This window comes from Corapipo altera, unplaced genomic scaffold, assembly GCF_003945725.1.
Source record: "Corapipo altera isolate COAL_440 unplaced genomic scaffold, ASM394572v1 146, whole genome shotgun sequence".
Classification (NCBI taxonomy): domain Eukaryota; kingdom Metazoa; phylum Chordata; class Aves; order Passeriformes; family Pipridae; genus Corapipo; species Corapipo altera.
In genome coordinates this window covers 165,417-179,876 of record NW_020884981.1, presented here as the reverse complement: position 1 = coordinate 179,876, position 14,460 = coordinate 165,417, and the positions used below count along the sequence as shown (strand labels likewise).

At 53.4% G+C, this 14,460-nt stretch overlaps 2 protein-coding genes across 4 annotated transcripts in view; one reads left to right on the top strand and one right to left on the bottom strand.

Moving 5' to 3' along the window:
- Window positions 1–8,185, top strand: part of NAGPA (N-acetylglucosamine-1-phosphodiester alpha-N-acetylglucosaminidase) — a 14,593-nt gene extending 6,408 nt beyond the window's left edge. Inside the window, exons 2-10 of the mRNA XM_027665821.1 lie at window positions 1,472–1,950; window positions 2,482–2,590; window positions 2,829–2,957; window positions 3,752–3,960; window positions 4,706–4,753; window positions 4,928–5,056; window positions 5,981–6,112; window positions 6,271–6,331; window positions 6,862–8,185. Of these exons, the coding sequence (XP_027521622.1) occupies window positions 1,472–1,950; window positions 2,482–2,590; window positions 2,829–2,957; window positions 3,752–3,960; window positions 4,706–4,753; window positions 4,928–5,056; window positions 5,981–6,112; window positions 6,271–6,331; window positions 6,862–7,084 (1,519 nt within the window). The 3' untranslated portion in view covers window positions 7,085–8,185. The remainder of the gene's footprint in view (window positions 1–1,471; window positions 1,951–2,481; window positions 2,591–2,828; window positions 2,958–3,751; window positions 3,961–4,705; window positions 4,754–4,927; window positions 5,057–5,980; window positions 6,113–6,270; window positions 6,332–6,861) is intronic.
- Window positions 8,186–8,497: 312 nt separating this feature from the next.
- The window catches only part of SEC14L5 (SEC14 like lipid binding 5), a 39,531-nt gene continuing 33,568 nt past the window's right edge, over window positions 8,498–14,460 (bottom strand). For all 3 annotated transcript variants that reach the window (XM_027665802.1, XM_027665803.1, XM_027665804.1), the window contains 2 exons: window positions 13,576–13,754; window positions 8,498–12,526 (listed from right to left, as the gene is read on the bottom strand). In XM_027665802.1, coding sequence (XP_027521603.1) covers window positions 12,421–12,526; window positions 13,576–13,754 — 285 coding nt within the window. In that variant the 3' untranslated portion in view covers window positions 8,498–12,420. The remainder of the gene's footprint in view (window positions 12,527–13,575; window positions 13,755–14,460) is intronic.

Sequence of the window (14,460 nt, the reverse complement as noted above, 5' to 3'; positions counted from 1 at the left end):
CTGCCCCCAGGGCTGGAGGTGCCTCAGCAGTGCCAGCACAGGGATGGGCACTGCCCTGGGCCTGCTGGTCCAGCCACACTGTGGCTGGTACAAAGTAGGTGCCAGTGGCTTTATTGCCCACCTTGGTGTGTGACACTCCCCAGGCAGCTGGAGACAGAACTCTCAGATGAGGAATAGCTGGCAAAGGAACTGTAGTGCTCCCTGGAATGAAAGGCCCCAGGAGCTGCAGCAAGCCTGAAGGGCCCAGAAGGGCTCCCAAGGTCCTTCTGATGGTCTCAGAAGATGGAGCAGCAGCCTGGAAGCTGCTGCAGCTGCTGGCTGCATTCCCCACCCTTCTGGTAGCTCCCACCCAGGCCTCAGCGAGGGTCCCTGCAAAGCCAAACTGATTGTGCCAAGCCAGGGCTTTATCCTGCAGTTGTTCTCTGAGAGCCCTGAGCACCAAGGCCTTCACTTCTGTGGCACAGGGGCTGCCTGAGGTGGTGACATGTCTTTAGTGAGGGGGCTTCTGCTGAGGGGACCAACAGCAACTGCAAGGTCGCTGTTGGTCCTTAACCTCAGCTCTGCCCTGCTCTCTCCTGCTCTGGCAGAGTGTCCCTGTTAGTGGTGCTCAGTGGCTTTGTGGCTCCCAAACCATGACCCTAGAAATAGTTTGAGTGTAAATAATTTGGGCTGTCAGGGCAGTGGGGAAAGTAATTCACCCTTCAGTCTTTCACTGCATCCTGACCAGCAGGACGGAGCACAGGGCACACTGTTACCCCCACCCTGCAGAGCTGCTGCCCCTTTCTGGGCTGATAATGGGGGGTTTCAAGCTTTAAAATGCCCAAGCTGTTGTGTGGTTTGATCCATTTTCAGCCGTGTTTTTGTTGTCTTTGCGTTCCCTTCCCATGGGGAGAGGGAGTTCTTTTTGCATGTTTTTCATTCAGGTATTTGCAATTACACTTTTTTACAAAGCAAAAAGCTTTGTTTGCCCACCGTCATGGATACTAAACAATTAAAAGTTGAGCATCCAGTTCTCACAGGACATCAAAAGAGTCAGTTTTAAACCCAAAAGCACAGGCAGAGCTTACAGCCAGGGCTCAGCTGTCCAGCCAGAGCCCCTCCTCCTGTCTCTCCTGTTACAGACATCACCCAGCACCAGGCTCTGGTGAGGCAGGTATTACTCATCAGCCTGATCCTTGAGAGAGGAATATCCCTTGGGAAGCACCCCATGGTGACACACAGCACCCGAGCGTGGAAGTGGCAGCTGGACAGTGCTTTTACTGTCTGGCTGGTCGGTGACAGGGTTTGCTGTCTGGAGGAGCAGAGGGAGCTCTTCCCAGATGGAGCAGGTACCACCCAGCTGAGTCTTCTCCTCCGTGCAGCTGCAGGAGGCTGGATGCTGCAGCTCCAAATCCTCCCCAAAGCTGTTTGGTGTCGCAGTTGTGGAGGATGGAAGCTGACAGGCAGCAAGATGTCACAGCTGCTTCCACAGATCCCTGAGTCTTTGGCAGTGGCTCTGGCCTTGTGTTCTGCCAGATGCTTTCTGCCCCTGTTATCCTGGCTCAGGTCCACTGGCCACAGTGCTGGCAGGTGTTGTTTCAGGCACAGTGGTCTGGGACCGTCATGAGCTGTGGGTTTGTGCAGAAGAGCAGAGAACAGAGGCCACTCTGGATGCTAAAGTGGTGTTTCACACTTCTTGGCCTCTGGTTTTGGATGTAACTACCCTTCATTCCAACGCCTTCTCCCCCTCTCCCTGCTGCTGGCAGCAGGAGAGGCTTTTACATGACACTGCTGTGACCGTGGGTAACCCTTCCTGCTCTCTCTTTCCCAGTTACCTGTCTGAGGAGGATGTCTTGGATCAAACAAACCCTTTTGTGCAGCTTGTGAGTGGGGTGGTTTGGCTCCTCAGAGATGGAGAAGTTTACATCAATGAGAGCCGGGACGCCGAGTGTGGGAACACTCAAACCACAGGTAAACCCTGACCATGGACTGTCCTTCCCACGGGGCTCTTGGAAGGAGGGGCACTTTCATGGAATCATGGAATGGTTTGGGTTGGAAGAGACCTTAGAGACCATCTTGTTCCAACCTCCCTTCCAATATCCCGGGATTCTCCAAGCCCCGTCCAACCCGGCCTTGGACACTTCCAGGGATCCAGGGGCAGCCACAGCTTCTCTGGGCAACCTGTGCCAGGGCCTCCCCACCCTCACAGGGAAGAATTTCTTCCTAATATCCAATCTAACCTGTGAAGAGAAACTCAGAGAAGTTGCCTCTTACAGGAGTTTAAAACTGAGGGCTGGTGAATCCCTTGCTTTGTCTCTGTGCCGGACAAAAACTTAATCAAGAGCACTTTTCTGGGGCTTGGATGAACAGGAGGAGCCCAGGCTGTGCTCTCACTGGTTTGGTTCAGATGAGCCCCTTGCTGGGAGCTGTTTTGCAGACAGAGGTGTGTGACCAGCCCGTTCTGGCCCAGCTGGGGTGTGAATTGTTCCATCTCCTGCACAGGCACCTTCGACAAGTTCATCAATGTGATCTCGGCCAGGACTGCGGTGGGACACGACCGCCAGGGCCGGCTGGTCCTGGTCCACGTGGATGGACAGACAGAATCCAGGGGGTAAGGGCTTGGGGAAGGTCTGAAATGCCTGAACTGGAGCAACTCTGCAGCTGCCAGGGATAAGTTTTAAGGTAGAGACTCACAGAGCTCGAGGGAGCCAGGGAGGGCTCACACAGCCCCCAGACAGCGAGTCAGGGTGGCCAGGATGGGAGAGCTGCTCCTTCCACCAAGGAGAGGGACAGACTTCTACCACAGCAGCTTCACTGAAGTCAATCAACGAATCACCTTTGCTTTGCAGGGTCAACCTGTGGGAAATGGCAGAATTCCTGAAGCAGCAGGGAGTCATCAATGCCATCAACCTGGATGGTGGAGGCTCTGCCACGCTGGTCTTGAACGGAACCCTTGCCAACTACCCCTCTGAGCACTGGTAGGTGCTGGTGGCTCGTGCCAGGGCTGCACAGGTGGCCCTGCAGCTCCTGTTGGGATGCAGAGCCCAGTCCTGCCCCCAGCTCAACCAGGAGGGCACAGCAAAGGCAGGTGACAGGATCTGGGGGAGAGAGCAGCTCTAAAGTTTTAAGCAATTGAGTGACTCCATATTTTTTCCACTCAGTCATCCAGGATTAAAGCTGAGCTGGTTTCAGACAGGCAGCAAAGCTGTGACTGAGTGGCCTGATGTGGGAATCGGATAAGGCAGCAGCTCTTAGACTGGGAGATCCAGAGCTGCACTTCCATGGGAATTAGCAGAGATCTATCAGCAGCTTATGGAAGAGAACCACTACCTTGGAGACCCTGCCCTGCCTCAGGGCAGAACCTAAAGAACATTTTACTTTAAATTCAGCTTTTTAGTCATCTCTGACTGTAAACACGGAGGGATTGCAGTTACCATAACTGCAATGATACAATTTATATCAAAGCAAATAACGTTCAGGGAAAGGCGTGTTGGATGCCAAAACTGGGGAAGCTGAGACTGCTTAAAGGGAGATTTTGTTTGTTGCTTCTGTAATTCCATGTTTGAAATTACTCCTCTCCAATGGGGATTTAATGGTTAGTTGAAACACCGGCTCAAATCTAGTTTTGTGTTTGTATTTTCCCATTATTAACATTCTTGTTGGCCAGTGTGAACGGGGGTGGCAGTCTGTGGGTTACATCCGCTGGTTCTGGGTGGGGCTGGGGCAGTGCAGTGTCTGCACAGCTCACGTGTCCCCTCCTGTGTCCCCTCAGCTCCTTCGACAGCACGTGGCGCTGCCCCCGGCGCGTCTCCACCGTGCTGTGTGTGCACGAGCCACGCTGCGACCCCCCCGGCTGCAGCGGGCACGGGCTGTGCCAGGCCGGGCACTGCCGCTGCTCCGGGGCCTTCTGGACAGGCCCTGCCTGCGACAGCCTGGACTGTGGCCCTGCCAACTGCAGCCTGCACGGCCTCTGCACCCCCTGTGAGTCGGGGACGGGGGCTCCGGGTGCTGCATCCCTGGGAACGTCCTGGGCCTGGCTGGGGGTTGGGACTGCCCTCCCCCTGCCCTGCAGCGGCTGCAGCAGCAGTGGGGATAAGCAGAACATGTTGCCTTCAGGAGCCAGCAGGGCTGGGCTGGGCTCAGGCCTGGAAGCTGGGCCTGAAATAAGCCTTGATGTCAAGCTCTGGGCCTCAGTTTCCCTTCCTGCCCCGGGGTTGCTTCAGGTTTTTTTAAGGCAGGGCAGTGTATTATGGTGTGTGGCAGCAGCTGGTTCTGCCCTGTCCCTTTACTGTTCCTTCTTTACTTGTCTCTCCCACTTCATGATTTTTATCGCTGGGCCATTGCCACTTCTTCATAAACTCATTTCAAAGCCAGGGACTGCTGGAATGTCCACCCCCAGCTTCTGCCCCTCTGTGCTGCTCTTCCTGTGCTCTGGTTCAGCTCTCATTCAGGTGTGCACCAGTGCAGTGCAGAGCTTGGTGGGTGCAGGGGTGCAGCAGCTGACCTAGAGTTGATCCCAGGGAATCCCCTCAGCAGGGATTCTGCTGCCTTTGGCAGCTGCAGTGGGTGAACCCCCCATGGGTGTAAATGCAGGGTTCTTCTTCTGAGTGTTTCCTGGCAGGGGTAAGGGGGCACCTCAAGAGGCAGAGGCTCCTAATTTTGGGTCCCTGCTGTTTCCAAGTGGTTTTTTTGTTGTCATTAATGGCTGTTGCATGTGTTTGCACAGCTGGATGCCTGTGTGATGCTGGCTGGACTGGCAGCAACTGCACGGAAGGTAAGCACTCACTGCTACTGCACTCTGCTTCTCCCAGCCAGGGAGAGGGGACTGGGACCACTTCCCAAGAGGGAGCAGGGAAGGGAGAGGCCAAACACACCCCAAGCTGTGGCTGTGCTGGGGTGTGTCACTGTGTAGTGAGGGCCCTGATGACGTCCCTGCTTGTCTCTGCAGCCTGTGCTCCTGGTTTCTATGGGGAATCCTGCAGCCAGAAGTGCCAGTGCCAGCACGGTGGCTCCTGTGACCCTGTGCATGGGGCCTGTTCCTGCCCCCCTGGGTTCTATGGCACCAGCTGTGAGCATGGTAAGGGCTGCTCTGAAGGGCCACCTGGGCTGGGAGAGGGGTTTGTGTCACCTCTGAGCCACCTCTTGCACGCAAAGCAACAGGGAGGTCTGCCAGGGGGGCTCAGGCCTGAGTGTCACAGCTGGAGTGTCACCAGCTGGCTCCCAGCTCTTCCTGTCCTACCCAAGTGGGCTAAAAAGGAAAGCAAGGAGCAGAGAGGAAGGAGGAGTTTCCTTCATCAACAGAAAATTGTGGATTTCTACTTAGTCTCAGCCCCAAAGCTCCCGAGTGTAGAACAGGATCATCCACTGCTCCAGGGTGTTGCACCAGACCCTGCCTGTAGCCCAGGCTTCAGGTGATCCAGGTCAGTACCTGTGGAGTGCTCCAGAGGCCATCCCACCTTCCCAGTGTGGCTGTCCCTGTGCCAGTGCTGACGGGGCTGGTGCTGTTCTCCCTTGTGTCACCACTCAGCTTCTCTGAGGCACTTGGGGCCCCGTGGATCCCAGCAAACAAGTTAATTACAGCAGGGTGTAAACTCCACATGTGCCTCATTCCATTAGGGATGGTGTTCCAGCCTGGGAATGCTCAGGCAGCTCCATCCCAGAGGAGTTGCCCAGAGAAGCTGTGGCTGCCCCATCCCTGGGAGTGTCCAAGGCCAGGTTGGACAGGGCTTGGAGCAACCTGGGATAGTGGAAGGTGTCCCTGCCCATGGCAGGGGGTGGGACTGGATGAGCTTTAAGGTCTCCCCCAGCCCAGCCCATTCTGGGATTCTGTGATCCCTGAAACTTCCCCCTGACACACAAAGGGGCAGCAGAGAACTCCCAGTGTGGTGTTCTCTGCCTGCTGCTGGCTCAGCTGAGCTGGAGGAGCTGCAGCCACAGCCTGGGTGGTTCCAGAGCAGGTGGAGCTTTGGCAATGACCAACCTCTTCATGTCAACTCCCCAGAGTGTCCCATGGGCTGGTTTGGGCCCAACTGCCAGAGCCAGTGTGTGTGTGAGCACTCGTGTCCCTGCGACCCCCAGACCGGCAGCTGCAACACCACCCACGACGGGGCACTGCAGGAGGAGCTGCTCAGAGGTACCTGCAGGGCCTGGGGGTTGTAAAAAACAGTTGAAAGAACAGCCTTAGTGCATAATGTTGGTCAAGTCACCAGCTCTGCTTAAGCTTGCTCTTTTTTCAGTGGAATTTTACACCCTCCTCCCCAACACTGCCTTTCTTCCCTCTTTGTTTTCCAGCTGGACAGTGTGTGGCTTCCCAGAATAAGGAAAGGAGAAAAGAAAGATTCTCTCTGTCAGAGTAAGTGGGTGGTACACACTGTGTCCCTCAGAGGCTGTCACAGAGCACACGGGGAGGGGCTCAGCCTGGAGAAAAGGAGGCTCAGGGGGGACCTTCTCACTCTCTGCAACTCCCTGACAGGAGGAGGGAGCTGGGGGGGGATCAGGCTCTGCTCCCAGGGAACAAAGGACAGGACAAGAGGAAACAGCCTCAAGTTGTGCCAGGGGAGATTTGGATACTGGGGAAATTTCTTCATGGAATGGGTGGTGACAGCTGCCCAGGGCAGTCACCATCTCTGGAGAGGGATTTAGAAGCCTGTGGCTGTAACACTTGGGAACATGGGTTAGTGGTGGCCTTGGCAGCACCAGGGGACTTGATTATCTTAGAGGGCTTTTCCAGCCTAAAGGATTCCCTGATTCTCTCCTGCCTGAGAGCAGGACCACAAACGGGAAGGCAGAGAAGGGAGGACAGTCCTTGACAAATCATTTGCACCCTGGGAACACGCGACACAGGCCGAGATGTTGCCTATGTGGGTTTTTCTTGTCCCCCAGGAGCACGTGGCTGTCCCTGAGCTGTGGCCTGGCCCTGCTGCTGGTGCTCAGTGCCCTGGGGAACGTGGGGCTGGTGCTGAGGGCGCGGTCGGAGCGGCAGCACGGGGACTATCGGTACCACCCCCTGAGGGACATCAACGGGGAGGCCACACACACCCCCAGTGCTGCTGCCTGGGAGCCAGAGGACACTCGGGAGCCAGAGGACACTCAGGACTCACTTTAGAGTCCCGGATGGGAAGAGAGGAGGTGTTTCACTGTGCCCCCTGCACAGCCCCTCAGCACTGAGCGGGACAGAGTCACCGTGCCTGAGGTGACCCAGCCCAGGAACTGCCCTTGCTCAGCCACAGCTCCCTCTCCTCTGCTGCTCCAGCCCCAGCCCCCAGGGCTGCACCCCCAGTGGCCGTGATGGGATGCAGGGCACTGGGTAAGGGAATCCCACAGTGGCAGCAGGAAAGGAAAGCGGCTGGTTCCTTCCTAACCCTGAGGGACTTGGGTGAGCAGTGCCAGCCACAGGCACCTCAGGAAGGTCCCTGCCCACCGGGGCAGTGATGAGTGTTTTTAAGACTCAGCAAGGTAAACTGCCTCTAGCACAAAGCTGGGTTAAGGAAGCTGGTGCCTAAGGGTGTTAGAGTGTATGTCTGCCCTTCCCTGGTGAGCTCAGATTTTAATCAGAAAAGTGACAAAACATTTTAAAATGCTGAAGCAGGTGCAGCACCCAGTGAAACCAGAGCCCTCCTCCTGGCCCAGAGGCGTGTGATGGGCGCTGCATTTTGGGGAGGCTCTTGCAGCCTGGAAAAGCCTTGTCAGGTCACAAGTTCCATTGGTGCATCTCTTGTAGCCCCAGCAGCTGAGGGGCTCTGGGGGCTCAGGGACTGTCACCAGCCAGGGAAGGGGACAGACAGGGACAGCCTGGCAGGGCTGGCAGGACATGGCCTGGGCTGCCCTGCCCCAGCTGGACTCTCCTCAGAGGGACCACAACCAGCAAGTTCTTCAAGCCCTCCCAGATCCCAAACACCTCGTCTGGAAATCCAGAACCCCTCCTTGCACAATTAAACTGAAACAGTGTTAAGAGTTTGCTTCCACTGGGGGAAAGCCAGCCTTTAACGTGCCCCTTGGATGCTGCAGAGGGGTTAGAGCCTGTCTGAGCCCCAACACTCACAGTTTTATGCACTCACTCCCTTTTTACCTTTCCATGTAAAGGATGTGTAATTTCTGTGCCACTGTTGGCATCAGATCAGCCTGTAACCAGAAGACTCTATTTTTCTATGATTTACAGAAGATTATTTGAAATTGAATAAAGTCTATTAGTGCTACCTGCCTGAAACTCAGATTCCTGATGTCCAGCTGCAGAAGGATACGTGATCCTTTCCCAGTTAACCTCAGCCTCCCATTGGAACCCAGGGGCCTTTTATTTTAAATAACAGCCACACTGCAGGATGTGCTGTCCCAACCCACTCTGAGCTAGGAAACTAAACAGAAATGCTGGTTCTGCAGGGAAAAAGTGACCATTTTAGTTCAAGAGCATGAATAAGTGACCACAAGGCAGCCTTACCTCTGCTTCTGGGGGAAAGAGCAGCACCCAGGCTTAAATTTCCAGTTTTCCCTAATCTGAACAATTGCATCAAACAATTCCACGTGTTCTTAGAGATGCTGTTTTATTTCCAACATCCCCAAAGGTACAGCTCTACTGGGACCCACAGACAGTCACTGAAGTACATTTGTTGTCAGGGAACATGTTACAGGGCCCTGCAGTTTGCAGAGGGCTCTTAAAGGAGGTTTGGCTGAGAAAAATGAGGATTTCAGTAAATAAAGCCAAAGCCAGCTGCAAGGGAGAGAAAGTAAGTAAAATAATTAATGCCCATTTAACTTACACATGTCACTAAGAACTTGGAAGTGGGTGTTGGTGTCACTAAAAGCCTGTGCATGTGACACAATTCCAATTTTGCCTTCCAAGAGAGAAATAATCAGGTGTGAGGATCGTGACAACGGTGTTGGAGGAATATTAAAGCTGAATCCATGCAGGAATCTTTGAGAAGTGCTGTCAGTTAGGAGTCTAATAGCTGCTCCTTGCATTATTTGCTCACAGTATAAACATCTGGGATATGAAGCAGTGTGTGCCTTTTGAAAGGAGGGATTCCCTGCCTGGAGCACAGCTGGCCTGGCCCTCAGCACTTCCCACCCCAGCAGGGTGGACAGCTGGGCTCAGCACTTCCCACCGAGAATTCCAAGCTCAGGAAGTGGTGCAGATTTGGGACGAGCGGGATATGACTTTTTTCAAGCCAAACTGGGATTAGAAATTCTTATTCCAAGTTGGTTTTTCCCTATTCCTGAAAGGGAACTGGTTGGACGCGGCAGCAAACGCTCCCAGCGTCGCTCCGGGCTCCCTCACCTGGGCACAGCTGGGAATTCTCTTTCCGAAGTGCAGGGAGTGAGTCCAGGAGCTGAGGAACTACTGAGAGGAGCTCTGGTGCCTCCCTGCTGACGAGAGCCCTCGGTGCCGGGTCACAGCTCTCCCGTGCCCCGGGAAGCGCTGGAGCTGCGGCACCAGGGCTGGAGCCGCCCCTGGAGCCCCGGAGGCTCCTCTGCTGCAGCGGGAAAAAGCCCTTTTCACACCTGAGAGGCAGCGAAGGTTCAGGCAGAACGGCCCAGGACTGCAGTCCAGCCGTGCCCTGAACGATCCAACATCCATCCTCGTGCTCCATGTCTGCCTTCCCCAGTCGTGCTGGGACAGACACCAGGAAAAGGGGCAAACCTGGAGGAATCACTGAGAACAAAAGGTTTCATCTCTGGCCATATTTAACTGTAAACTATGGCCCAGCCCTCTGCAGCCCAGCACAGGAAACACGGCAACAGCTCTGAGGTAGGTGTTGTGTTTGCATATGGAATATCTGAAACAGGGAGGCCCCAGTTTACTGGGGGCTGTTTTTTAATTACCTGAACACGGCCTGAGCTCACTGGCTTTGCTGCTGGGGAGGGAGCAGGGAGGGCCTTGCTGCGTCTCCAGTCAGCACCCAAAACAGGCCATTTCCCCAGGTTTTGCCTTAGGAGAGGATCCAGAGGATCCAGAACTCCTCCCAGCCTCAACTCACAGGAAGCTGCTTGAAGAAAACTGTGATTTTCTAAAGCACACTGATGTCATTTGAGGGGAAAAGGGTGATGTAGAAGAATTCCATCTCTGGCATTGGGAGTTCACAAAGTCAGGTTTAAAAAGCACAGCACAGCACCAGCCACAACATCCAGGCTGTTGCTCCCTTTCTCCTGTTAACGTTCAGGAAAAATAGGGAAAAAATATTGGATTATTCAAATTGGTTTCAAAGTAAATGGGTAGGTGGGATAACCCAGGCAGCTTTGCCAAGGGAGAGGTCACAAGTTGCTTCCCAAACACACCTGTGCCGTGATCTCACGGGCAGAGAAGCAGCACTGACAAGGAATATGAAGAAAAACTAGGATTGGGATGTCCCTGGAGCCAGGAAGACTCCGTGGGACCAGCCCTTCAGGCCTCCCTGCCTCCTTTAGAGACCTGCCAGAGGTGCCAGGTTCCAGGTGCCTCACTGACAAGAGTTAAACACCCAAAACTTTTAGTGTGGGCACAAAACAGCACATCCCGCATTTCAAAATAAAATTTAAAAATATCCCAGTGCAAAGGAAGAGATTCTTAACCAGAGGAAACCACAGGAAGCAGGAACGTTGCCACCATGGGACGTGAGCAACCATGTAAAAAACTGAGCCCCAAGAAGGTGAAATCCTGAACCAGCACAGGGAGGATGGGCTGGGTTTGCTCCTGGGGCTTTGGGAGTTGGTTGAAACTCTATTTCTAGCATCAGAATGAATTATGGATAAAGGATTTTCCATGAGGGATACACACATGCACTTCTACTGTCGAAACTCCTGATTTTCCAGAGGAAAGGTGATACTTGTCCCACTCTCAGACTCCATTTATGCTGAAATGCTGGAGACAGAAGTTTCACTTGTGTGGGACAAATGCTAAAAGTCCATGGAACAACTGGGGAATCCTTGGAAATCAGAACTTCCCTGAGCCCTGCACGGTGGGAGAGTGATTCCCTTGGCTCCAATCTTTTAAAAAAAAAAATCACCAAACAACTCAGAAACAGATCAAGTTCTCATCTCCCATTGTTCGGAATATTTGGGCTCCGTTGGCAGCACCTGGTGCTTCCAACCCAGGAATTAAACCAGCAGGGTGGGAAGGAAGGACTGCCCGGATTCCATCAGTGTGAACAAGAACTTGGGGAGTTGCCTCTTCTCATCTTGTTGCCATGTGGACAAGAACAGGGATATCTTCACTCCCCAGCCCAACCACACGAACCACCAGTGGAGATGAGGGACAAACGTGGGATTTTTGGTGTGCAGGAAGACAGTGACAACTCCTGAACTCAATCCTGGCTTCTTAATCCCAAGAAACAGTCCAAAAAGCACTGGACTCTCCCTTTCCCTTGCAGGGAAGGTGACACAGCCCTTTCCCCAGTGCTCTGCACGGTGCAGCCCTTTTTGCAAGAACATCCAGTGATCACAAAGATTGGGATTTAAGTAGAAAGACTTCTTGGGATTGAAGACAACCAGTTATTTCTTTCTAAAATCAAAGTTCATCCCATTAAAAAAGGTGGCTGGATTTAATAAATAGTCATTTCTGACATTATAAATAAGTTAAAAATTAATTTAAAATAAGCTAGCATTGAATAAATAGGCTTCAGTAAGTGCTTACATACACACAGGCCTCTTTGAAAGGTTTCAAGTGAGCTCATGTTTTAAAGAAGCAAGTTCTGCAGGAACTGTAAGCAAGTTACTGCCAGAAAATCTTGTGCCTTCAGGAAATCAAATATTGCTTTGCTTAGCCCTTTAGAATTGGATTCAGTTCCCATCCACTCAGGGATGGGACAGACCTACTCATTATTGCTGTAAACCTGAGGAGAAAGAACAATAGTTTACCTTTAGGAAGATGCCACTTGCTGGAGGCAGATTCCCTGCCTGGACTTTCCAGAAAACTGTTTTGACTTTGTCTCAGCAGGGTTACAAAAATCCACCACATTTCCCAGTAACATCCTGCCAGACCAGGAGAGGTTTTTGGTTTGACCTGGAAGTGATTTCTGAACCCTCCTACCTGTACCAAGGTGTCCTTCCGAGGCCTGGCCCCTGGAATGCCCAACTCAAGTTCCGGTGGAGCCCTGTGGGCACCCAGGAAACTCCAGGAGTTTTGCTACCCAGGAATAACCAAAAGGTCCAACAAGTAAGGCAACATCAGCCTCCTCTGCCACACACGGGAAGGACCGATGGGAGAAGCCCTTTGGAGTGATCCCTGCCAACTGACATCCAGCCAAAATCCATCCAAGAGACCACTGAGGAGCAGCAGCTGCTCCAGAACTCCAAACCTGCCATTGGAATTCCAGGTCTTGTGGTTTAAGCAGCTCCCAGAGGCCTCTCTGTGTCCAAATGGCTGCGACACAACTGCCCCAAGGCTCAGCCCTGGAGCTCTTTGGTTTGGGGCTGGGAGCAGCTCCGGGGGCAGGAAGGCCCAGGAGGTCTTTCCCTGCAGCCTTGGCTCTGCTATCTGGAAAGGTGGGAGCTGCTCTGGGACTGGCTGGAAGATGTCGTGACTCCACTCAGCTGGGAAAAGCCGCTGTTGCAGGATTCCAGGCTCGACATGGATCCCCTGGGATGGGAGAAAGCAGATGGGCTGTTAGGAAGGCAACAATCAATGGAACTATTCCCCTGACAGATCAGCTTACCCTCTATAGTGCTTGCACAAGTGCTTTTTGTCCCATCATTTTCCACTTGCTCTCTAAGAATCTCCATGTCATCATGAAAAATTCATTAGAGATATTTTTTTCCCAGTTACAGATATTATTCCTTGTCCCTGGCTGATGTTCTGGGGAAGGGGACAGAGCTGGAGCCTCTGCAGGGCTGTTTTTGCTGCCCCTGAGCAGAAAGGAAAACTCCAGTGCATCCCAAATGCAGCAGCCACTGTGAGCCCAAGGACTGCAGGCTGCTGAACACCAGAGTCCCAACTCCAGAGTGCCCAGCCACTGTTTCCAGCTCCTGCCAAAAGCAGGCTGGGCTCAGTTAATGCAGGAAGAGCACCAAGGAACATGTTTGCATGACTGCAGGGAGGTGTTTGCTGCTGCTCTGACTCCACAGGATCTGGCCAGGTCACCACCTGCAAGTCTGTTCTGCCCAACACTTCCTCCAGCTCCAGGGAAAGGTCAAGGACTTGCAAAGAATTCAGATTAACAGGTGACTGGGAAGTGCTTTCAGCACTAGAGGAGGAGGCCAGGCACACTGTCCCAAGGCTGACTGTTCAGCTCAGAAGTGCTCTCCAAGTCACTGCAGACATCCTTCTCTGCCAGACAGAAAATCTGGGAAATAGCCCAGCTGATATTTGAGTTACTCCGAAAGGAACTTCTCAAAATCTTCCCAACTAAGATAAACCTCCTGAGTCAAAAACCTCCTGCTCTTCTGGCAGCTGCAAGCAAGATCTGAAGCACAAATTCCTCAGGTGGACACACAGCCAAGGGGGCCCTTAATACCTACAGCACTAAAAGAGATTGTTTGTGCCAAATGCCACCAAATTTGTGTCAAACTTATCCCCAGTGACACGCACCCAGCGGAGGTCACTGGGATCCAGATGTTTAACTCACACTCAGCCCTCTCATTTGGCTTCTCTAGTGCAACTCATGCAGTCAGTGCCCCTAAATGTCCCACCTGAAGTCCTTGGAGGCCAACACCTCGTAGTAGTAGATGAGTTTGCACTTGTGGCCGGAGCCCTGCAGGGAGGCCAGCACATCGTCCACGCGGGGCAGGCTGGAGCTGGAGCAGGGAGGGGGGCCGTGCATCTTCCACTGCAGGATGTAAAACCCTGGCCAGCGTGTCACGTGGGACCCCTGGAGAGAGGGAGGGACACCAGTGACCATGGGGAGTCCTGGAAAATGGCTGAATGACCCAGTGAAGTCAAAAAAACCTGATGGAGCCGATGGCTCCGGGCACAGGTGTCACCACTTTTACCTGCCTGAGACACTCCCCTGCAGTGCCAGTAAAAAGGGTTCTTTTCCATTAGGTTTTTATCATGGAGTCTCTTTCCAATGGCTCATTCTAAAGCAGCCCTGGGACAGCAGCCACTTTCACAGGAAACCCAGAGAATGATCACAGAATGATGGAATGGTTTGGGCTGAAAGGACTTAAAAGCTCATCCAGTGCCAGCCTCTGCCATGGGCAGGGACACCTTCCACTAGCCCAGGGTGCTCCAAGCCCTGTCCAACCTGGCCTTGGACACTTCCAGGGATCCAGGGGCAGCCACAGCTTCTCTGGGCAACCTGTGTCAGGGCCTCACAGGGAAGAATTCCTTCCCAATATCCCATCTAACCCTGCCCTCTGGCAGTGGGAAGCGATTCTCCCTTGTCCTGTCGTTCCAGGCCCTTGTCCAAAGTCTCTCTCCAGCTCTCCTGGAGCCCCTTTAGGCACTGGAAGGGGCTCTCAGGTCATCAATTCCTTCCCCACCAGCAGCTCATTTTGGAGTTTGCAGGACTGTGAGATCCTTGCCAGCCCCCAGACCCCTCTGACCTGGATGCTCTTCCAAAACCCCTCTGACCT